This window comes from Ornithorhynchus anatinus, chromosome 14 (genome assembly GCF_004115215.2).
Source record: "Ornithorhynchus anatinus isolate Pmale09 chromosome 14, mOrnAna1.pri.v4, whole genome shotgun sequence".
Taxonomy (NCBI): domain Eukaryota; kingdom Metazoa; phylum Chordata; class Mammalia; order Monotremata; family Ornithorhynchidae; genus Ornithorhynchus; species Ornithorhynchus anatinus.
This window is the reverse complement of record NC_041741.1, coordinates 11,683,025-11,707,239: the sequence shown is the minus strand read 5'-3', so window position 1 is coordinate 11,707,239 and position 24,215 is coordinate 11,683,025. Positions and strand designations below refer to the sequence as shown.

The window sequence follows — 24,215 nt, the reverse complement described above, 5'->3', positions numbered from 1 at the left end:
GAGTTAAATGAGATAATGAACATGAAAAAGCATGGGAAAAAGGAAAGTGGCATACACTTTATTAAATATACAATTACATTTCATTTCAAGGTGAAGTTTGTAATTCCTGACCCACCAACTCTCCTATGGAAATGACCAAAAGATAGTTCATATTGGGATTATCTAATAGATATAGAGTGATGGACTTTTTTCAACTGGGAATGAGACTTTAGTGATCATTTTTTTGGGTGGATCTCTTCACCCCCTTCAAGGGATTAAATTTAGCTCACATTTGCAATTGAGAAAATGGTAAAGCAAGAACATGAGTGTGCACAAGCTGTAGCTCCAGAAAAATACAAGGGAATGGCTCCTCCCTTGGAAAATCCCTGCCACCCAAGTTTCCAAGAGGAGGCAGCAGCTCAGCAAATCACATTGTCATGTTGTGTTATGATGCATGATGTTTTCATAATAATGTGACATGTCTAAATGACAAAATGCTGGCTTCCTACCAAAAATGTAAAGCAGTTTATATCTTTTTCCCCAGGAAAAAAGCCATTATCCGTTCCTCTAGCAAATTTCCCTGCTGGAAAATGGCAGCCGACCAACTTCATACCGAATATCCACGAAGTTTGTGATTATCGGGAAACAAAGGATTTTAGGAGTGGAAGATTCTTCTTATGAAATTGTGCAGCACCCATACCACCTCCTTCTTATGCTCGTGGAGAGAAAATAATGAACCTTGAAATGACATGATTTCCCTATTGTAGAGTAGGCAGGGTGGGGAGAAGGGGAGGGAGAGGTGAAGAGATGGAAGAGTTATTCCAACTCCACGAATCTCTCCCTTCCAAGCCACCCAACTCCTAGATATTTAGAAACTCACGAAGGCTCACTTCTGGTGTGTTTTTTTGCTTTCTGGGTCGATTATCTCCAAAGATGGGATCATCTTGTTTCTTGTTTCAATTTCACAGAAATGCTGCTAATCAGCTAGCCCCTCCCCCACTCAGATCTTGATGCACTTTGGGAAAGAGGCACCCCAAAGGTGAAACAAGCTTTTCTAAACTTCAAAATTTAAGCTCCCCTTTTTTTGAAGATCATTTTCCCCCTCCTACTTGGGCTATAAGAAAAAAGTTGCCTAATTTATGGAAAAGGACCCTTTTAAATGAACCCCAACCTGGTCAGAGGAGGTAATTTCTCTTCAGAAAAATTCCTTTCCTTTGCTCTCCCTTTCCTCCTTTTCAGTGGCCAGACTTGAGATTAGTTCCCTGAATCATTCACCCAACCCTAATTCTAATAGAATACTTCTGAACAGTTTGTGACTAATAACAGCTCTGTAGAGGCTCTTGAAATTCTAATAAAGACCCATCAGCCTATCAGAAGAACATGTAATTTTATGTTCATTACTTCTTGGTACCCGACTGTAGAATTTGGATGGTTGCACCTCAATTAAAAGTTGAATTGAAGTTAATATCATTTGAATAAAAACTTCAATAAAAAGTTAAAGTTCTATTCTTAATAGCATTAATACCCTCTAATGACCGCTACGGTCATTACTACTAGATAACTGACCTTCTTGACCCCCTCTCACTTAGAAACCTTTCTAGCAACACAGTCAATTATTTAGCAGTAATGACTGCTCTGTAGGAGATTATTGTTTAACCAAGTACCTTGACATACCATTCTCCCCGTTATCTCTATTCTTCAACAAATGTTGCATTTTTTCCATTATGGGTTTTTTCTGTTCCTGAGAGAGGAAGCTGGTGGGGTTTTTCTACCCCCTTATCCTGCTGAAGTTCACCATATAATTGGCAAAAACTTCAGATTTAATTAAAATTGTGTAGATTAGGGGAGTGTGAAACTATTTGTGAGCAGGAACTGTAGCCCTGTGAAAGACCTTAATCTCCACTGTTTGAGACCACTCTAAAGAAGACGGGAAAAATTGATGGGCTCAGAAAGAAAGCAAAATGTGGCTAAGGAGCTTTCAAGGGGGTTTAGACATTTTTCTTTACAAAATAAAAAGGAATGCCCAATATAACAGTTTTGACAGCTTTCTCCAAACTCTCTTGCACCGACCCTCTGTTCCCACTTCCCTGGATCTTGGAAGGCTGTCAATCAGAACAGCTCCCCACAGGCAGGGAAGAGGGGAGCGTTCCAATTCTCAAATCTACATAAAACTGGCAGGAAGATGTACAAATGGTTTTCATTATATCGATAGGTCTTGCCATCTGAGGCTCAGCTCTGGAGAACATTTCGAGATCTGGACTGTACGAAATGTGGCTGAAAAGCGGCATTTTCCCTGGTGTTTTGCCTTGCAGTGGAAGAAAAATACTATCTCTGGGAATTAAAAAGAAGAAAATCCATCATTGCCTACAGCCCTAGTACCCAGCTTGATCCTGGGGAGACCATGGGACCACAGTGAGTCCTGGTGACCCCAAGAAGGAAGGATTCGGGACTCACCCTGTCACACTACTCACTCTCTTTACACACACTACTCCCCCAGAGAGGACCTGCGTTTTCATTTTAAGCTGTGGGACTGTATCCCTCAGAAGAGCCACCTCTACTGAACTTGTAAAAACTCCAAAGAATCAAGCAGCTGGCTCAGGCTAGCGAGTTAGTGAACCATCAAACAGGAGCAATGCTCTGCCTTGGCAGGACAGGGGCACCAGGAGGGAGCAGACTATAGTACCTTCTTCCTGACTGTTGCCAGGATACAGTGTGGGCCTGGTCCTGGCCCATCTCCCTGGCAACAGGGTGAGGTGAGGTCCAATCCCTTCTACAATCAGCTGCCTGCTCCCAACCCCAATAAAGGTGCTAGAGACAGCAGGGATAATATCTGAACTTTTAAGGTGCGCAACTGAAGGAACACATTTCACAAAATTATGCATTGCATTTGACAACCCAGTCCCAGAACTGGGAAAATCAAGCCATCCAAATATTAATTACCTCACTGTAGATATTGAGGTTCTAAATACCTAAGACTCTTTAGCTATCCTTCATCTTCAAAGACAACGCTACTGATGGTGAGAAGCCAGGGTCACAGGGGACTAGAAGATGATACACAAATGTATTTATTCAGAGGTGATGCTTTAAGTCTCACGAATTTCAGGAGGTTTTCCTGTAAAAAGATGGGGACCAGCTGTTCTCCACAACCTTGGAGGAAAGACAAGAGACATAATTTAACCCTATAGCCTAAGGGCTACATAATTTAACCCTAAAGCCTTAGACTGTGAGCCTCATGTGCAAGAGAGACTGTGTCCAACCTGATTAACTTGTATCTACCCCAGCCCTTAGAAAGGTGCTTGAAAGATAGTACATACTTAACAAAATCCATAACAATAATAATAACAACAATAATTTGATTCAAATTTAGACCCTCCTGCCTGTGGGTGAGAGTTCTTGAACAGTGAAATGAATCTGGGGGAGGAACTCTCTCAGAGTTATTAAGGACAGGAGAAAGATCCATCAATCTGGTGGCATGGTGTAGGTTCTGCTTGCCTGGTGCAGGAAGATGGACTAAAAGGCCCCTGGAAACGCATTTGCTTTCTGTTCCTATAAATCTTTACCTATGCCAAAATGGGAAAAGAACAGAGAGAACCCATCCCTGCACAACTATGAAGTAGAATCCTATGGGCAGTGGGGGTTCGGTCTTCTAAACAAGCTATAGCCACCCCTTTGGAGCCAGAGCTACTCCCCCATTTCCCCAGGAGTTGCAGAGAGCTAAGGAAAGTTGAGGCATCTGAAGGAACAACTGGCCACTCCAGGAGGGTCTAGGTCCATTTCTATTTAAAAATCAGAAGAGGAACAGTGTGGACTCTCAGGCTGCTCCAGCAGACAATAGTGGCTCAGGTGAGATTTTGGTTTACAATAAAATAAAATTTTAAAAAAAGCTGTTGAGCAAACATTTTCCCTACACTGGAGGAAAATGGAGCAAGAAGATTTTTTTTTATTATTTGTATAAAATATATTGTTCTTCCAGGCTGCACTGAAATAGTTTCTATTTAATTGCACAGAAACCCTAAGAAGGTTACAGCAGTGAAACATTAAAATTCTAAGGGCAACTAATAACATTAAAACTTTATAGCCCCAGATAGAATAATTTAGACAAAAACAACATGAACATATGTTTTGTGTAATAATAACAAACATTTATAGCTGTCAAGAGAGAAAAACACAGGTTTATGCACACCTTAATGGTGTGCATGGGTGAGCATGAGTATATTTAAAACATAATATATTACAAAATTGACAGCAGGCATGACTCTTCTGGGTACTATGTTAAATCAATGAATAAATTACCAAAAGTGTGCTGTGGCTGTTTGGATGTGTAATTGAGCTTAACGTATGTAGTGTTATTTCAAAAGAAACTGTTCAAGGAGTTTCTAGACCAATCCACTATGCATCTTTACTAAGCGGTTTGCAAATAGCAATAAATGAAACTGTCTCACAGTAGGATGGAAGTTTAGTTATACACATTACTTAAAATGGAAGAAAAGTTCATTTTAATATGCTTTTCAGGAATTAAAAACAAACTTCTAATAATCTGCCTGCATTCGCCAAACTGGATATTGACATGTCCAAATTCAACTTTAAATTTATTTTAATTTGCCCTCTGTTTAACATTCAAAACATGTTGTGCACAAAGCTGAAAAATGAAAAATATATCTTTATATATAGATTCATCTCTACATATATCCAAATATTGATTCTAGTCTTGTTTTTAAATGCACCAGGTGAATACCATATTTTCTATTCATTACTTTGACTAAGAAATATGAAACTCATTTTTAAGCCTGTTTTCGTCACCTCATTAATGGCACCTAGTAATAACAGAGCTGCAGACAAATCCATTAATAAGATTTTTAGAATAAAAATAACCACCTGTAATTCCATTTCTAATTACAAGGCTGTTCATCTTACTTAGTATACTCCATCCACCGTTTTATGGCACAGAGAAAAGGGCAGGTTTGACGATTTCTCCCTATTTGGCAGGCCTCAAACTGGATCCCATGTTATTGTCCAATATACAGGCTGTCGAGAGCCTCTTAACTAGCAAATCGAGGCCTGAAATAGCATCCATAAAAATGAAGCCCTCCACCCATCCTCTGACCCAGAAACATTGTCCACTGGCCCAAAGGGTCGCTCCAAAATTGGCATTTCATTTTAGAAGACCACAAGTTCCAGCAATTCAAAATCTTGTGATAACTTAGGTAACAACCATGCAGAGGTGGGATTTCTCATTTCTTTTGAGGTAATGGAATCATAATATCCCAGCAGAGTCAGGGGGTACAGTGTCACACGTTTTATGGATATGAGTCTCCCCTCTGTGGTGAGGCACTTTTTCATTTGTCATTTTGGGTCTGGGCTTTGTCTTCATTTATTCTGCCCACACCAGCCACAACAGTGCAGTCCTTAGGGATCAGAAACACCAAGTTTTTGGTTTGTTTTGCATCTGGGGGCTACTTGGAAGATTAGCAGGGAAAGGAAGAGGAGAATAAGAAGCAATTCCTCCCTTTCCACGTTGTCCTGTCTGGACAGACAATGGCACAGAAAGCCTTCCTGGTCCCTCCCAAAGAAAAAAGAAGGTCACTGTCCCAGGCCAGCTGGTTTCCACTCATTTAAAACCACTCTAGGAAGAAGTGCTACCTATGCGAATAGCCCCTCACAGCAACTGCCTTTGGCTCTCTACTCCTTTCCGGGTTTTCTTGCTCAAATAACTGATCCATTGACCCCATCTACCCATAATCTCCCTGGGGATCCTTGCTTCTACATGCAATATGATGATTAACACAGTGGGGGCAGTCAGATAGAGTCAGGCAGACAAATCCAACTATTGAACGGTGTTTTTCAAGAGACTGAGATACAGAAATGGCACAGAAAAGTGTGTATTCTGAGTCCCTTCTGTGCAATGCAATTTCCTAAGTTGCAGGGTTACCTGCCCAGTCTTGAGTAAATTTTCAACCTCCCTTTTACTTGTGCCTTGTCTCTTCATTTCCATTGAAGCAAGTGGGGTGGAGATACTATCCAGCGCTCAGAAAAGTGCTTGGTAGATAGTAAGCACTTTACAAATATCATAATTATTATTATTATCCAACTGGATGAATCTATTTTTATTTAGCTCCTAACATGCTCTTGCCTTGAATGAAACACCATGACCTAATGGATAGAGCACAGACCTGGGAGCCACAAAGACCTGGGTTCTAATCCTGGTTCTGTCACTTTTCAGCTCTGCAACCTTGGGCAAATCACTTTACTTCCCTGTGCCTCCATTATCTCATTTGTAAAATGGGGATTAAAACTGAGAGCCCCATGTGGGACACGGACTGTGTCCAACCTGATTAGCTTGTATCTACCCTAGTGCTTAGTACAGTGCCTGGACCATACCATGAAAAAAATAAGTATATCACTGTTGAAATATTTCACTTTGGGTGCCTTATGGGTGGACACTCGATGCATAGTGATATCCTTGTGAGGTGGTCTATAAAGAGAATCACAGCTCACTAGGCAGTAGCAACCTTGGCCATTTACGTCCAGGTGAGTAACAGGTCCTGGGTTTGGAGCAAAGCAGCAAAGCCGGGAAAGGGGTTCATGCTTCACGGACACTCACAAAACTGACAACTCACTCCCACCAATTTCCTGTCCTATCAGTAGTTCAGTACTTTCCTGCGTTTACAACGGGCGAACGCTGTGCTACTCCAGACCCAGCATCCCCCAGGGTCCACTGGACCTGGGTCAAGGTGTCCTATAGTTCCAGCACCACTCATGCCATGATATTTATTGAGCGCTTACTGTATGCAGAGCACTGTAGAAGCAGCGTGGCTCAGTGGAAAGAGCACGGGCTTTGGAGTCAGAGATCATAGGTTCGAACCCCGGTTCAGCCATTTGTCAGCTGTGTGACTTTGGGCAAGTCACTTAACTTTTCGGTGCCTCAGTTACCTCATCTGTAAAATGGGGATTAAGACTGTGAGCCCCACGTGGGACAACCTGATTCCCCTGTGTCTGCCCCAGCGCTTAGAAGAGTGCTCAGCACATAGTAAGCGCTTAACAAATACCAACATTATTATTATTATTACTAAGCACTTGGCAGAGTAAACTACAATAGAGCTGGTAGACATAATCCCTACCCTCATAGCATTTATAATCTAGTGGTCAGACCAATGGTTTTCATCCAGCTCAGTGTTCTGTCTAATGGTGATACCAAAGGTTCCTTCGAGGAACAGAATGATGGTCTTCAGTATGGCCTAGTGGAAAGGGGGAGTCAAAGGACCTGGGTTCTAATTCCAGCTCCACCACTTGTCTGCTTTGTGACCTTGGGCAAGTAACGTAACTACTCTATGCTTCAATTTCCTGTGTTCTTTCCACCAGGCCACAGTGCTTCTCCTATAGAAACTGTTCCTTCCCCTTGATTGTCTTGGTTAAGAATTGACTCACCTATAGCATGTGACCTGGAATCAAAAAGGATCTTTCCAGCAGTTAATCATATAAATGGCTATATTCCTGAAGGGCTGGAAATACTTCAACAGTGATATTCTTTTTTACAACCAATTGGTCATCATGAAATTAACTGATACTTCTAGTTATGGAAATAACTCATTAAGTATCTTCTTCCGCCTTTCCCCTGGGCTTTCACCTCAAAACCCATTTGAAGTGTTACCTGCTACAAACTGATAAACCTGTTGCTTGTCATCAGTGGAAAAGTCATTCATAACACCTGGTAAAGGCACTAATGACACAAAATCAACGCTCATACTCCCAGTAACTAAATAACTATTGAACCGGGTAATGTGAGTTTTCTCTCCCTCACTGAGCTTTTGTAACTCCTATTACACTTAAGGGAAATCAAATTTCCCTCAGGGATTCTCACCTTAAAAGTATGGTTTAGAAAAAATGTAAATCAAGAACTAATGGTCCCTGTGTAGGCTTTGCTCAAATACAACAAATGGGTCTAATTCTTTCCGATCTGTAAAAGGTGGACTAGCAACCATCATCATCTATGCTTCTCAGCAATCTACGGTACTGAGTTCTTCCAGGGGCTGCCAAGTCATATTTGGGACTGCTGATGCCTCTGTCAGTGTTGTGTTTCTTCTCAGTATGGAGAGGTGTGTGCCCCGACTTTCTAATACCCATTTGTGGGGAGAAAGCTGGCAAACTGCCTTCAGCAATAGTACCTACCCCAGAACATCTGTATGCAAAAGTAAGTTGTGAGAGAGGGTGGCTTTAAAATGCAAAATATCCAAATAGATTTTATCTGTTAAACTCTTTTACCTGGGTTCCCCTTTGTGATAAAGCCAATAGAGAATAGTAATTGTATTTTATGTGTGCCACAGATAAAAGATAAGTGCTGATCTAAGGAATGGCTCAAGTATGAACACATCACAAAACTAGTGTGGAATGAAACCAATTATAAAAGCAACTGAAATGTACAAAATCGAGCAATAACACTCAGAAAGCCAAATTTACCTTTTATCTAAGGGAATCTTTGTTCCTGTCAGTGTTCCTTTTGTTCTCTGTTACACAGTTAATCATTCTCAGACATCAACCACAAGAGGAACATTTCAACTACTGATTTACTAATTAAACTGTAATATTTATAAGACTTTAGAATTTCAAGCACAAAGTCAACAAGTGTGGATACTTCTTTGACAAACCTGGTAAAGACACTCTTAGAAAAGATGCGGCTTTAAAATACATGCATTTTATATGCAACTCCAAAACAAGAGAATGAGAAATTAATTTGAAGCAAACCAGATATCAAAAAGTTCACCAAGTTGGCCCCTAAGGGGAAAGAAATTATGTATGCCAGCTGGACCCTTATCACAGATTTTGAGTTAACACTTACAAAGCTTCTTTGCAGGAAAATCAGGACATGTATTGAGGTACAATAAGTCCCTTGCAACCATAAAAGAAGGAAAGACTTTGGGGTTGAGAGAGAGAAGAGAGTTGAATTAGCTGGCAGCCTTTCAAAATGCCTCATAATGCAAAATCTTCACCCTCTGGTGATGGATGAATCACAAGAAGGTTCAGATAAACATCCAGGGTTCAAATGCTTAGTTGAACTTAACTGAGTAACTGGTCCTGTAGTTAGTCTAGAAATCTCAGTTGGAAAGAATATAGTTTTCATTATTTCCTGGCCCCAGTCAAATGGAAACCTTTAGAATATCAGACTTCAGGCATACCCTCAGTTCCAAGCAACCACCAATTTGGAGATACCTCATGCTCTAACCGCTCAAGTAGCCCAGGATCCAGTGTTAAATACAATCATTGCAGCTAATTTAATTTCCTCTCCACCCTGTCTCCCCCATCCATTCCCAAACACATACTGCAAACCAGCTATTCTGCTCTATCCAAAAGCAGCAGAGAATCGTGGTGTGCTAGAAAAGGCTGCTAAATACTGCTAAAATATCTGTTATTCTACCACGCCCTGATTCTGTGCTGCTTTCGGCTGAAGCATGGCCAGGGAGAAGGTTCTTATGGCTGCTGCGAAGACTAGAAGCTTAGCTCCATCAACAGCTAAAATTCTTGGCTGAAAAAGCCATTTATCAATTTTCAAAAAAGCAGAGGAATCTTTAAAAATTATTGAAGAAGAAGACCCTAATAGGGAGAGGAATTTTAAAATATGCAGAGATGTTCAGAAGGACAGGGCATTTATGAAGGAAAGAAGGAGGCTGTTGCTCAACCTAAGCTGGATACATGTTTCACTAAAGTGGAAAAACCACAAGCTCACGCAGCAGAACAAACATATTTCTGCAGCCTCCTGCGAAGATTAATAATCATATAACAACTCCTTAGTTAATGATTCGATGTTATGCTTTGAATTACTTTAATAGCGAATAAATAACAGTTTAGTGATGCTTAATGATACAGAATATTACAGGTAAAGGAATTTCATAATATCCTTCCAGAGTTCCTAGAATGGATTCCAATGTATAGCATATACGCCTAGAGGAAAAAGGACTCTGTGATACAGCCATCTATATTACATCCACATATTTGAGGACTATATAATGGCTCTATTTTGGGTTACGCCTGAATAGCAACATTTCAGGACCTCCACTTGCAATCCGGTGGAAGTGTGGTGGCAGGAACTAAGCATCAAATGAGGAGAAGCAACAAGGCATAGTGGATTGAGCATGGGCCTGGGAATCAGAGGACCTGAGTTTTAATCCAGGCTACTCCTCTTGTCTGCTGTGTGATCTTAGGCAAGACACTTAACCTCTATGTGCTTCAGTTACCTCATCTGTAAAATGGGGATTAAATCCTCCAACCTCCAACTTAGAATGTGAGCCCCATATGGCACAAGGACTGGGTTCAAACTGATTAACTTATACTTACTCCAGTGCCTGGCACATAGTAAGTGCTTGACAAGTACTATTTTAAAAAAAGAAAGGCAAGGTGTCCTAGTGGAAAGAGCAGGGGACTGCTCAGGAAACCCAAGATCTAAGCCCAGCTCAGTCACTTGCCTGCTGAATGATCTGGGGTAGATCATTTAACTTCTCTGCCCTGTTTCCTCACCATAAAATGGGGAGAAAATAACTGTCCTCATTCCCCCTGAGATTGTGGGCCCCATGTTGGGCAAGAAGTGTATCTAATCAGATTATTTTGTCTGTACCTCAGTTTTAAGCAAACTGCCTAGCATATAGTACGAGCTTAATAAATATTGTCTTGACTATGATAAACATCAGCAAAAACCACATTTCTTAAAAAGTCCTCCATTTATTCATCAACCCCAGAAACCCAATTTTCCTGGTCATTTCATATGATGACAGATTAACATCAGCCACTCTGTATTCCTGACTAGGGAATGTATCAGTACAAACATTATTATGGTTGTCTAAACTCCCTTCTTAATGCACTAGGAGAAGGATGTGGCTGTACAGGGGTTAAAATAGACCAACTCAAATGTCAGGGATTAGACCTTGTTAGATATTCAAATAGTGGTCTGATCAAGTTTTGCCCTTTGAAGTTATGTCAATTTAGAGACCTTTACCTTCCCAGGTTCAACCTCACTTAATCTTGTTAGGGAGCTTTAGATTAAAGACCCTCCAATCTCATCAGGCCTAGTGCCCAGCCACAGTCAGGTCAGAGGAAACCACTAGCTGCCCTTTTCCTAAAGACACACCCTGCATCTATTTTCGACACGACCTTTTGGATCGGCCTCAGTAATGAAATACCCAAACTTGGAACATATCCGAGGTTTCGTTTGTTCCTCGTTTGCCCACCTCTGGGCCTTCCTGCGGGTACGAATGAACCAAACCAGGTTTCATGCCTACTCACCTGACATGAATTACCGGGCTGGAGGTCACGGGGGCTCTTGGAGAGGCTTTTTCCTACGGCTGAATTTCATGAGCGCCACTGACCGTGTTGTCATGGACATCACCAATGAAAACATTAGGATAGTGGCCCCTGGTGAGTTACAGTAGACCGAGAGGGTCACAGTCTGGATCCAGAAAGTTGGCCATATGTTTTCTTAGTCTCGGATTTGACGTTAGTGGGAGGGTTGGGGTGGCAGATGTAATGACCTGGGCAACTGTTACATTATTAAATAAACTTTAATGACTTATTCCTACCAATTGGGAGCCCCATGCTCCACCAAGCCCCACTGGACCCAATGAGCAGAACGGAATAAACTTCTGTTGCTGCTTGGTTTTCTGAACTGAGGCTCAGAAACCTCATTTTAAGGTAAAGCCACAACATGAAAGGTATTTAAAACACAGGTGATGCAAGTAGGGCCCCACATGGAGAAGGAGAAATCCCCTTCACTCTAGACCAAACAACAACTGCTCTGCCTCACTTCTTTGTCCCTCGTAAAAGGTTTATGGGTAAATCAGGGGTCATTTAACTCCAAGCTCTTATAGGCACAATTCTAATAAAAGAGTTAATTAGGTCACTGCACCTAAGGCAAAGTTGCAAAGCAGAAATTCCATCACATAACTCTTACTTTCACTCAATTTCCTCAAAGAATTTTATGCTTTAAAGTTTCAAATGCAAATTTACCTGGTGATCCCATCTATATGCCTTATATTTTTCTCTTCCAAAATTCATAAAAAAAAAAGGTTCTTCAGGGTTTCTTATCGAATCAGGAAAAAATGGATTGATGTTTCTGGATTAGGGTGGCCATTCGTCCTCTTTATAAGAGGTAGTCTGATTTTCATTGAATCTGTCCCCTATCTGGTATGGCTACTGCACTTTGCACCTTTATGACCATATTTTTATTTTTAAGCACCCAGCCTCCCTTTGCCTCAGCTTCTCCCACTGAGTTCCATGGCTCAAAAATACTACCCATACCCAAGGCAACAGACCTGGGAGGATGACACAGTGGCTCTGGAGTAAGTGGTGTGGGTGGAGGTGTGCCTAAGGGTCTCCCTGGAGAAATGTTCTAGGTTTAGGTGGCCTGAGCTAGATGTCTGCAAAATATAAGTGCGGTCAGTAGCCAATCTATCTGGAGAGGATCATAGTCTTGTATTTGTGGTCGGACATTTATGTTTGACATTGATGTAAGTGGGTACCTAATTACCCAAGTGTCAGCAAAAATGCCAACTCATGAAAGCAAAGAAGAAACCCATCATGTTTCTTAGGTTAGAAGTGACTCAAATGATGTTTCTGAAACACTGTTTCTTTTCCAGCACTCCACTCCTCAAAATCCTCCAATAGTTCTCCATTCCTCTGCATCAAGCAGAAACTCTAGCCCTATGGTTTTAAGGCACTCAATCTGCTCTCTCTCCTCTACATATCCACACTCCTCTCTCACTGTTACCCAGCTCACAAGCTTCATTTCTGTCAAGACAACCTACTCACTGTGTCTTGATCTCTTCTCTTTTTTTAACGGCATTTAAGTGCTTATTATGTGCCAGGGACTGTATGCTAAATGCTGGGGTAGATAAAAGCTAATCAGGTTGAACACAGTTCCCTTTCCACATAGGGCTCACAGTCTTAATCCCCATTTTTAAAATGAGGTCTTATTTATTGAATGCTTACTGTGTGGAGAGCACTGTAGTAAGTGCTTGAGAGTGTACAATATAACAGACACACTCCCTGCCCCACAACGAGTTTAAATCAAAAAATCAATTGTTCAATTATGGTATTTATTGAGTGTTCTCTATGTGCAGAATATCATAGTAAGTGCTTGGGAGGGTACAATACAAGGGAGTTGGGAATATAGCTTGTGTGTCTAGGCAAATTAATGGTGGTGTTCCCACAACATGGAGATGAGGAGGGTACATTGACTCCATTACCCACCTCGAGGAACACCCTAAGATCTCTGGAGGGTGGGAAGGAGAGGGCTAAGCCTGCAAACCACTCCTTGGGCATTAGGTGTGATCTAAATCCAAAGTGGTTGGGAAGCGTGGAGAGAGCAAGCGGGTGTGAATACAAGAAAACACTCCTTTAGGTTTAAAGTGGCCATATAAAACGCAGCCACCAAAGCTCCACAATCACTTTAGTACCTGCCCTCTCCCCAACCTGGCCAGCAACAACACATTCCAAAGGACAAGGCATAGGATAATTGTTTCACACTTCCAAACAATGGCTATTATTAATCACCAACGGTTTTTACACACAATTCCTAATAAGGGAGTATATTCTACTCTCCCTTTTGCCTTTAACAAAGTCTACCCTGCCTTTGGAAGGAAAAACAATGCATTTTAATCACAACCACCATGCTAAGTTATCTTTAAAATGAGTCACCCGCTTCTGAGAGATGGTTTCCTGACAGACTGTTTCTGCTTTCTCTAGATTTAAGGGTTGCGCACAACACGCACCTTGGCATCTGCAGAGATTAGCCATCTTGTGCTGAAGCTCTGTTGAGCTAAATGGAAGAAAAGCAAACCACCTCCCCACAAGTGACATTTTCCCAGAATTGATCAGAGACATCATGGAATTCATTCACACATTCTTGCTGAACCAAATGTTATTCTTAAAGATGCCCACAATAGCAGTTATGTTTGTCATACATAGCTGGACCAACTATTAAATCTTTATCTTTTTCATTCCCTTAATGTTTGCTCAAGCACCTTTATCCAGTAAGAGACTGAGAAAAACCTGTAGACCTATCAATCAATGTAATTTACTAAGTGCTTACTTTGTACAGAGCACTGTACTGAGCACTTGAGAGAATACAGTTGGTGGATACGATACCTGTTCTGGAGGAGCTTACAGTGTAATAGGAAAAGTCTAGACTTGTGCTTCTTGGATCCATCCCCTATACCCATCTGATGCTGTGTCACTTTCATGGTGCCTCAAGGGTCTCAAGGGTCTACTCTCTGTAGAATTCACGATGGAGTGACCCAGGTGTCCCCCAATGCTGTACTGCTTGATTCAGTCACAACTGCAAGGGGATTGTGTAGCACCACAGTAGAAAAAATTTCCCGCAAAGTATTAGGTATTGACTTTTCAGGAGGCTTCTGAGTGGAATTCAGAATGCATTTACTACTCTTTTGCTTTCATTAAGAAACCTATTCCGCTTGAATCTGCCAGCATCCCAATTAAGATGAGCTGAATCTTAGGTGATCTATTATGCTAGATCTAAGATACTCCAACTTACATAAGACACCATGTTTCACTCTGTGATTACATGGAAATGATAAGAAGGCTGGGAAGGAAGCAAAGCTTATTCTATGTTTGGTCTCACAGTAAACGCAGCATAGTCACAGCACAGTGATGGAAACAGACTAAGGTATTGCCATTATAAATTCCATTTATAATGGCAATACCTTAGTCTGTTTCCTTTGCTGCTGCTTCTTTAAGCACAATTTAATTTTATGTTTTTAGTTTCCATTCATTCTGACTATAGACACTCTTGTCCTGCCAACTGACAATACAACCTTGCATTTATCTCACCTGGGCCTCAGACACTAAAGGAGGAGCATTTCCAACATACATACATTGTTGTGTACAACAATCAGTGATATTTATGAAGCATTTACTGTCTAGGTGCTTGGAAGACTACTATAGAGTAGATAAACATGATTCCTGCTTTCAAGGAGCTTACAATCTAGTGTGAAAGAGAGAGGCATTAACATGAATATCAGATAAGGGAAGCAACAATATAAATATATGGCCATAAGTGCTGTGGGGACAGGACCAGAGTATCAAAGGGCCTGGGGACATACTGATGCCGAAGGGAGGGAAAGTAGCGTAGGGTAATGAACAAAATACATTATGTATATATATATATTATGCATATATATCCACACATCTATATATGTACATATTATACACTTTATTATATTATGTTTATACACACACACACATATATATATAACATTCTCATTCACTGTTCTAAGTGTTATTTTCCAAGATGAGAACACTGTTAATCAGATAAGCCTATGGAACATGAAACCCTAAAACACTGTAATAGAGACACAAAGCCATTTTCCCATTGGGAGACAATAATACAGAACCACCCATATGCATGGAAACTACCCAAACAACTTAGCAGCTTAAAGTCCACATGAGGGACATCTGTAAACTGATACCTAAAACTGGCCACTGTTTCTTTGGATAGTCATTTTTCAAACATCTAAAACTGGCATCACAATGGACCTCCTGGACTAAGAGTCTTGACTTCACATACAGATTCTGAAGTGCAGGAGTAGATCCCACACTACATCAGGGAGCAGGAAAGATAATCAGGTTTACCCAGGTGAGTGTATTTCAGATGTAGTCAGATACACTATTTCAGGGGTAAACATCTCCCTAAATAGAACCAACACTATGGAGAATAATCCTATAAAGCAGGTCCCAACACTGGAAATTTACCTGAACTGTTCTCTGTTCCCCTTCCTGCTCCTCTCCAGACTCTGCCAATTCAGATGCTAGAAAGGATGGCTTGGCCCCATCCCAAATCCCACTTCTCAAGGCAATTGGTTGGGCTAGATGGGCTGCTTGCAGACCCGGTCCTTCACTTAGTTGATGTCCATATTTGTTGGAGGGTATGAGTGGGTAGATTGAGCCATGAAAACACTAAGCCAAAGGAAGGCCGGTTCCATGGCACTTACTATTTATTTAGATGCAGTTATAGAATGGGAAAATCTAGGACTTTCAACATGGGGAATTTTCTGGGGGACAGAATATCAAGATCTAAGACTGTCTCTCCTAACCCAGGGAATCTAGTGGCTTTAACCACATGCCTCTTCCTTCCTAATCTTTGAAGGCTGAGGAAACAGCCTAAGAAACGACTTAAAGCATCCATAAGGGAGCCCACTGCCAAGGAAAACACAACCCTGAGAATTCCGATGCCTGGTGCCCTTTACCATGGAGGACTATGACTTCAAAACAGGCTTTGAAGAAGGGAGATTAAAGGCCAGATCACCTCAGAATTCAACCAGACTACTCCCTTTCCTCCAAACCTTTCACCAGCACAATTAGAAGAGGGCAACAAAGTCACCTTCAACATCCTTCACACAAAAGCTTCAGATATGCTTTCCCCTAAAAGTAAGCTGTTGCTATTTGCTTCAGGTACTGTTGCTTCAATATCAACTCTCCTGTCAATGGTAGAGCTGTAATTAAAATAACATTTTCTTAAAAACATCTAAACTTCCTTTGCTACTACTACTGTTAAGTGATAAACCTTAGCTGGCCAACAGACAATTACTCTGAGTACTCTAGTTGATGCCAGAGAGGGCTGCATGTTCTGTAGCAAAGGAAGCTTCAATAGTCCTTCTTGCTCTTAGTTTTATTTTCACTGTGAAAGGTCAGAAAAAGAATGCACTGTTGTGAGGGGTTAGGTATTCACTGGGTCTCAAATCCCTCAAGCCCTTCCAGCATTCAAAATTTAACATACTGAAAGCACAATTCCAGGTGATCAACTATCACAAAAACTGTTAGAAAATAAAATGTATAATTACAAGCAAATCTTTTATTCCTCGCCTGCGAGTGCTGAAGCTATATTTCCAGAATTGCTATATTTTGTTCTTTCTTTCTCCATTTCCGTGTATAAAAGACCCCATAGTCCTGGGAAAACACTTTAAAAAAATGAAATACAACAAATAAGGTATGCTGTGGAGTCCTGAGGGAAAAGTTTCCTACAGTCTTTGAATTTCCTCCTATTCCTTTTCTTTACAAGATTTCTAAGACCAAGTCCTTTTCTGCAGTCTCTCAAACACAGTAAAAAAGAAAAATACCCCCTAGATATATTCTTTAGATTTTCTATTATGCTTCTCAGGTTCACTATAGCTTCTGAAGTAAACAGGAGGTGAATTCTAGAGTTATTTTTCTTATTCTGTTTTAATTTTAGTTACTCGCACCTGCTCCCAGATTAAATGGAAAATTGTAACTTCAAGATTTGCCTATACAGTCAAGACGCTACTCGTATATGACCTGCTACAAAGTCATAGTGTATGGGTAAAAGTATGAAGTTGGCAATAACTGGAATTTTGGGTTTTAGACCCTATTTAATGCTGCAGCATGCCAAATGTCCTTTGTTATAAAGGGACTCTGCTAAGGAAGCACTGTAGAGCAGATCTTGCTCTGATGCCAGTAGTGACAATGAAAGGTCCACAAGAAGTTATTCCCCCCAAAAATGTTGGCATCTGGTCAGTTTCCTTCCAGTCATACTGTCCCCAGTTGTTCAAATCTACCACCAGTCATTCTGATTATCATAGAGCTTCGATAGTAAGGCAAGTTGAATTTCAGAATTGGGTTTCCCTCCGTGTGAATTTGTGTTCATTTAATATAAGCCTTTAGTACAGGGCTCGGCACATGGTAAGCACTCAGTAAATACTACTGATAGATTGACAGTGTTACACTTTGGACAGGATCTGTGTTCCGATCTAATTATCAAGAATCCACCCCAGGGCCTGGCACAAAGTAAGCATTTGATACATTTCACTATTCCTATTATCATTATTTTGAGCCAATTTACAGATGACACAACTCTCTTCCTTTCTAATTTTTGAAGGCTGAGGCTGAGCCAATCTACAAAGTCCAGGCACTTGTCTGGGAATTTAAGAATGGCATTTCAGTTCTGGAATGACCTTGAGCAAATCTCTTCACAGCTTACAGCATTCTCCCCAAAACCCTTCCCCTCTGGCTACTGTCCCAGTTGCATTTTGACCCTCACCCAGGCCGCTCAGCAAGGAACTAGAATTCATTGATTCATTCATTCAGTCATATTTATTAAGAGCTTACTGTGTGCAGAGCACTGTACTAACTGCTTGGGAAAGAACAGCACAACAATAAACAGTGACAAATCCCTGCCTGCAACTAGCTCACAGTCTGGGGGGGGGGCGGGGAATTCATCATTGATGCCTCACTGTCATCTGCTCTGAAAACTCAAGGGCAGGTTTAGTTCTCTGACTTTATGAAATTTTCCCCTCTGTGTTGCCTACACACTTGGGTCCATATCCGGTTAAGAACTTTTATACTCACTCCTCCACAGCCCCACGCATTTTATGTATATATCCTTAAACTCTGGCACCTCCCTCTTTTTAATTTATTTTATTATCTGACTCCCCTACTACACGGTAACTTCTTTGAGGGCAGGGAATATATTTGCCAACTCTATTGTATTATTCTCTACCAACCACTTAATACACTGTTCTGCATGCAGTAAGAGTTCAGAGAAGCAGCGTGGCTCAGTGGAAAGAGCACGGGCTTTGGACGTCAGAAGTCATGAGTTCGAATCCCAGCTCTGCCACTTGTCAGCCTGTGTTGACTGTGGGCAAGTCACTTCACTTCTCTGTCCCTCAGTTACCTCATCTGTAAAATGGGGATTAAGACTGTGAGCCCCACGTGGGACATCCTGATTCCCCTGTGTTCTACCCAGCGCTTAGAACAGTGCTCGGCACATAGTAAGCGCTTAACAAATGCCAACATTATTATTATTATAGTTCAGTTGCAGCAGTGGTGTCGAGTACAGGCCTGGGAGTCAGAAGGACCTGGGTTTTAAATCCAAGCTCTGTTACTTGTCTGCTGTGTGACCTGGGCAAGGTACTTAACTTCTAAATGCCTCAGTTACCTCATCTGTAAAATGGGGATGAATATTTTGAGCCCCACGTGGGACAGACCAATTTGATTAGCTTGTTTCTAACCCCAGCGTTTAGTACAGTGGCTGGCACATAGTAAGCACTTAACAAATACCATTAAAAATGGTTCCTAATAGGCACCCAGTAAATGTTATTGGTAATAACAACAACAGAATGTTTCCTGCCAAATCCCGCTATTTCTTCCTCCACCATTTCTCCCAATCAAACATTTTTATTGTGTGCAAAGCACTGTATTAGGTGCTTGGGGGTACAAGAGAATAAGTATGCATGATCCTTGCCCTCAAGGAGCCTATAGTCTAAGCAGCGTGGCTCAGTGGAAAGAGCCCGGGATTGGGGGTCAGAGGTCATGGGTTAGAATCCCGGCTCTGCCACTTGTCAGCTGTGTGACTGTGGGCAAGTCACTCAATTTCTCTGTGCCTGTTACCTCATCTGTAAAATGGGGATTAATTGTGAGCCTCACGTGGGACAACCTGATTACCTTGTATCTACCCCAGCGCTTAGAACAGTGCTCTGCACATAGTAAGCGCTTCACAAATACCAACATTATTATCACTATTATTAGTGGGGGCAATAGATCAAAAATAAATTACAAATAGGTGGAAGTAATAGAGTATAAAAATATGTACATAAGTGCTACAAGAGGCTGTAAATACCCAGAAGTGGCAGCAGGGGAGATATAAGGTGGGGAGATTAGAATAAATCAGGGAAGGCCTCATGGAGGAGATATGATATGAGAAAGGCTTTGAGTATAGGGGAAAGCAGTGGTCTACCACATATGAAGGTGGAGGTTCAGATGGGGGAGGATGTGACAGTGTGACAAGAGGTACAGAGGAGGGAGAGACAAGAGCAGGGTACTTGGAGTAGGTTAATTTAAGAGGAACAAAGAATGCAAGCTGGGGTACAGTGGGAGAAGAGAGAGGATATGGTTGAGAGAGTTGACTGAGTGTTTGAAAGCTGATGAGCAGAGTTTCTCCTTGAAGCAGAGAGGAAATGGGAAACCCCTGGGAGTCCATCTTGGATGCAGCTTTCCAAGTTATTCCCTCTGCTAAACATGCTCAAACCTTTCTCTTCCAGTCAGCCTACTTAAAATGCCCTCAGCCAACTTTCTACATCCAACTAACTCCATGCCTTCCCTCTGCTAGGCCCACACCTGTCAAACACTTCATTCTGTTTGACAGAGCTACCCCTCCCTCCTCAAAGATCTTCTAACCCCCACTTCCTCTACGCCTGAAGCAAAGCCAGGGGACAATGAGGAAATTTCTTATAGACCACTCTAGGCCTATCAGGGCTGGGACTACCTGAGTGGTTCCTTACTCAGAGCAAGAGGGAACTACTTAGAGCCAGTTAATTGAGCAATGAACAGTGTTGGAAGAGTTCCACTCCTTAACTCTCTACTTCACTCTGGCTTAGGCAACATGCCCAGAGTTCTCCCTGGAATGATTTAGCACCAGTCCAGCTCTGTTCCCTTCCCCTGTTCACAGCCAATAACTCCCATAATCCCTAACCAAAACTTGGGCCTATAAGCAAATGCATAAGACAAGGTCGGATGTAGAGGTCAGAGTTAGACTTGTTTGGTTTTTAATATGACCTTAGGGCAGACTGCTTTGCATTATCATTGTTCATTAATAATGGAAGCTCCTTATTGAGGGGGAGAGAGGGGGATTTTGTACGAGCATTTTGCACAGGGCAACACACTTGTAGGAGGGAAAACTCTACTCTAGGGTTTCTCCCCATAATGCTTTCTCTAAATCAAGAGTGAAATCACAATTCCTTGTATCCCAAGCAACTGTGTTCTTGAGGAAAGAGTTTAGACTAGCTAGTCTAGGCATTCACAGCTATCTCAATGTTTATTAATGAATCAATGAACTCTGGGAATTTGTATAGGAAAAAAAATCACACTTTCCTTGTTGGGGCACCTAAAGGTCAGCAAATAGAAGCATGGTTCAGATAGAGAAGCCGAATGACTTAAACTCCCTTTGTATCTGTTGTTTTGGAAGCACATCTGAAATATAACCAAATCTCATTGTCAATTGGACACTTTCGGGTTCACGTTGGTACTCCATGTATGCGCCATTATGGAGGACTTACACTCAGAGCAAAAAAAGATTTGTAGCAAAGCATATGACCTTCTTCCCACTACAATGACCATTCCCTAATTAGGCAATGCATCTGATAGTCACTTAACAGGAATGAGATAATGAATCACTTTCTCTCTTCTTTGTTAATTTGCTGTAACCAAGCGCTAATGGATGTCAGAGCTGAGTGATTGCACTGATTATAGTGATTTATAGTTGCAACAAAACAAATTTAAAAACCATTCTGATTATTCATGTTTAAAGATGCTTTATGTTGTTTTACTAAATGTTTTATGTCCCCTCCCTCCCCAACTAATCCACCACCCCTCCATATACTATAAGCCATCTTCGCTAGGAAACTTGAAAGTTTTAAGCTTTTTTCCTATTGTTTCAGAGTAGGGGCCATTTCATTCTTGTTTATAAAAAAAAAGTTTACCCAGTAGAAATGAAAGCCTTAGGGTGGAAAGAAAACTTCAGTGGTGCTTAGTTCAAAAGAAGAGGGGAAATAAGAGGAAATAAGGCAAACTTCAAGCCACTTACCTTGGGGCTTCCTTCCCTTCCTCCTCCTCTACAGACACATCAGTAGCCAGTATCTCCGTTTGATGATATCCAGAGCCCGAAGAATCCAGCTGTTGTTGCCGTTGATTTGCCTCTGTAGTTCCTTCCATTGACTTGCAATCATCTGCAGCATGTCCTTCAGTCCTGCTCCGAAAGAAAGTGGAAAGCAAAAAGTTGTGGACTTAAATGGGCTTTTACAGATCGATTAGGAAGAAACTCAAGAATTTTTAAAAAACAAATCTCCTCAACCCCGCAATTCTAGCTGCTCTATTACTCACACCAGAGTCTGGAGATTTTGGAAGAGTATGAAGTGGGAGACATAGCTTTCTGGAAGCCACACTGAATCCAACATACTGCATTTTATTTACACTCAGTTCACTTAATGAAACCTGTCAGTGCCACAAGCTCAAGATGAAGCAAAAATCAATGATTACTAGAACATTTGAACCCATGTTCCTACTCCATCATGCTCGTTAAAAATGTGTGGCTTTGCACATGTGCACTTGTATATAATGTGGGCTGAAGACAAACAGTGTCGGGCTAAATTCTGAAGATAGGAATCGAATTACAGTTCATTCTGACTTTCCATACTAGCTTAAGCATAACCAAATGGCAAAATATCTAATCCAAAATTTCTGCTTCATAAATACAATGATACTGGGGCAAGAAAGAGGTTTAATAATGCAATTACCAGTGCAGAACACATGTGTGTGAGAGTGAGGGAGAGAGGGATGGGGGTGTTGATAAATTCAACTCTCTCTCTAGTCTACCTTTCATTTGGAATGATATCTATAAGCACACTAATGCATATGCATGTATATAGATATGTGCAATCCTCATTCATTATCTTAATGTTATTTCCCAAGCACCTACATCAAAGAGCATGCCATGTGAAGTTTTCAGGGATGTGATTTCAATTGAAACTCAGCTGAACAGCAAGACCAAAATAAAATGAACAGACTATTTGCAGGCAGTATTTCATTTTATAAGTATCGCAGCATTGTATGCAGTATATGAAACATTTATAAATCTTGAAGGTCAATCTGATAATGTAAATATTAATAATACATAAGGAAGGGAATATATGCAGTAATTTACAGCAATGCTTCCTCATTCTTTAATAGTCTGGAGACATAAAGGCTTGCAATATTTCAGAAGGATTTACCTGATTTGTGAGATACAATAAGCTCAAGAAGTTGCTGTCCTTCTTCCACCACAGCTTCCTTTAGAGCACAATGGCTGTCTACATTCAGCTTAAAGCTCTGCAGGGAAAAATGTGAGCATCAGATATTTCAGAGGCAGGGAAACAGAAAGCACCCATGCAACACCACTTGTGACTTTTTATCAAGGATCGCAGCCCGACATACCCAGTGGACAGACTGATTTGCAATATTACAAGCACTGATATTTGGGATCTGGGCTCAAAATGTTCCCATTAGATTATCAAAGTGCATCTGTTTAGAAACGGCTGGCAAATCTAGAAATTCATTAGGTTTTTATGAAAAGTCACACCCCGTAGGCTATATCCAGAGTAGCAGTATTCTATAAAATACACTGAATTTATACCAGCACATATGAGCTCTTTTTCTTCCCTTTTTTTCTGAAATGTTTGTGATAGCACTATTTATGAAACCATAAAAAAATTGGCAACATAAAATATAATAGCCTTATGGGCAGTTTAACACATCCTTTAATATAATGAGAGTCACATTTTGTTTGGTTTCTCCAGTGCCCAAACTACAAGGGGTTTGGCTGCACCACAGGCCCCCTGGAAGAGGTGGAACCATTTAAAAAAAAAATTAAAAAAAATTTGGGATTGGTTTTAAGTTTGTTCTTTACAATGTGACACAGCTTTATCGCCAATTACAACACCCCCATTAGAGACACCGTATGCTAGTAATCAATTAAATGGCTCTAGTGAGAGAAAGCTCTAGCCTAGCAATCTGGAAAAAAGTGGTAACTCTCGCATGGAGGTGCATTTTCACGTTTTTATTACCCTTTGAAGATTTACCGAGATGGCCCAATTTCATCTCATATCCTGCTTTCATAGCGAGGGTGGTAGGCTAGAATAGGTTAATGTTGAACAATGATCCCCATATGTGTCTTGCTTGGCCTAGCTGATCCTCCTTCGTATTAACACAACCTCTGCTGGAGCCTGAACACACCAACAACCCTTTGAATGAAACTTTTCCTTGGTTTGCTTGATCAAACTGGTCACCAGGGTTGGATTTCATTGGGGGTTCTGTTTATTACAAAGGTATTTAAATCTTTCGGTGTTTCTCTTTAGGTTCTAAAGTTCTTTCTTCTCTTCGTCCTCACCTCCTACTCTTCCACGTAACAAAAATCATGAATTTAGGGAGACCTCACTGAGTATCTGGCATTGTTTTGGGGGATTAAGGAGACTAGACAAGTTATAGAAAAGGAGACTGGATGATAACAAAAATAAAACAGCAGTAGTGTGGTGGAATAAGAGAAGATGGGGTGTTGTGTCAAATATGTTGGGGTAAGTGGTGTGTTGGGCTTATGTTCTCTTCAGTCAAGATAGGTTTCGGTGAGGGGGAGGTTATCTGTTGCATTTAAAAGGATAGGACAAAGATATTTTGGCAAAATGGAAGTGGGTTATGAA

The 24,215-nt window shown here is 41.1% G+C and overlaps 1 protein-coding gene across 3 annotated transcripts in view; it reads right to left on the bottom strand.

Moving 5' to 3' along the window:
• LOC114805403 (A-kinase anchor protein 6-like) overlaps positions 1-24,215 on the bottom strand; it is a 181,218-nt gene that overhangs the window by 43,212 nt on the left and 113,791 nt on the right. For all 3 annotated transcript variants that reach the window (XM_029078760.2, XM_029078759.2, XM_029078761.2), the window contains exons 6-7: positions 22,755-22,851; positions 21,572-21,733 (exon numbers count right to left, since the gene is read on the bottom strand). In XM_029078760.2, coding sequence (XP_028934593.1) covers positions 21,600-21,733; positions 22,755-22,851 — 231 coding nt within the window. In that variant the 3' untranslated portion in view covers positions 21,572-21,599. The remainder of the gene's footprint in view (positions 1-21,571; positions 21,734-22,754; positions 22,852-24,215) is intronic.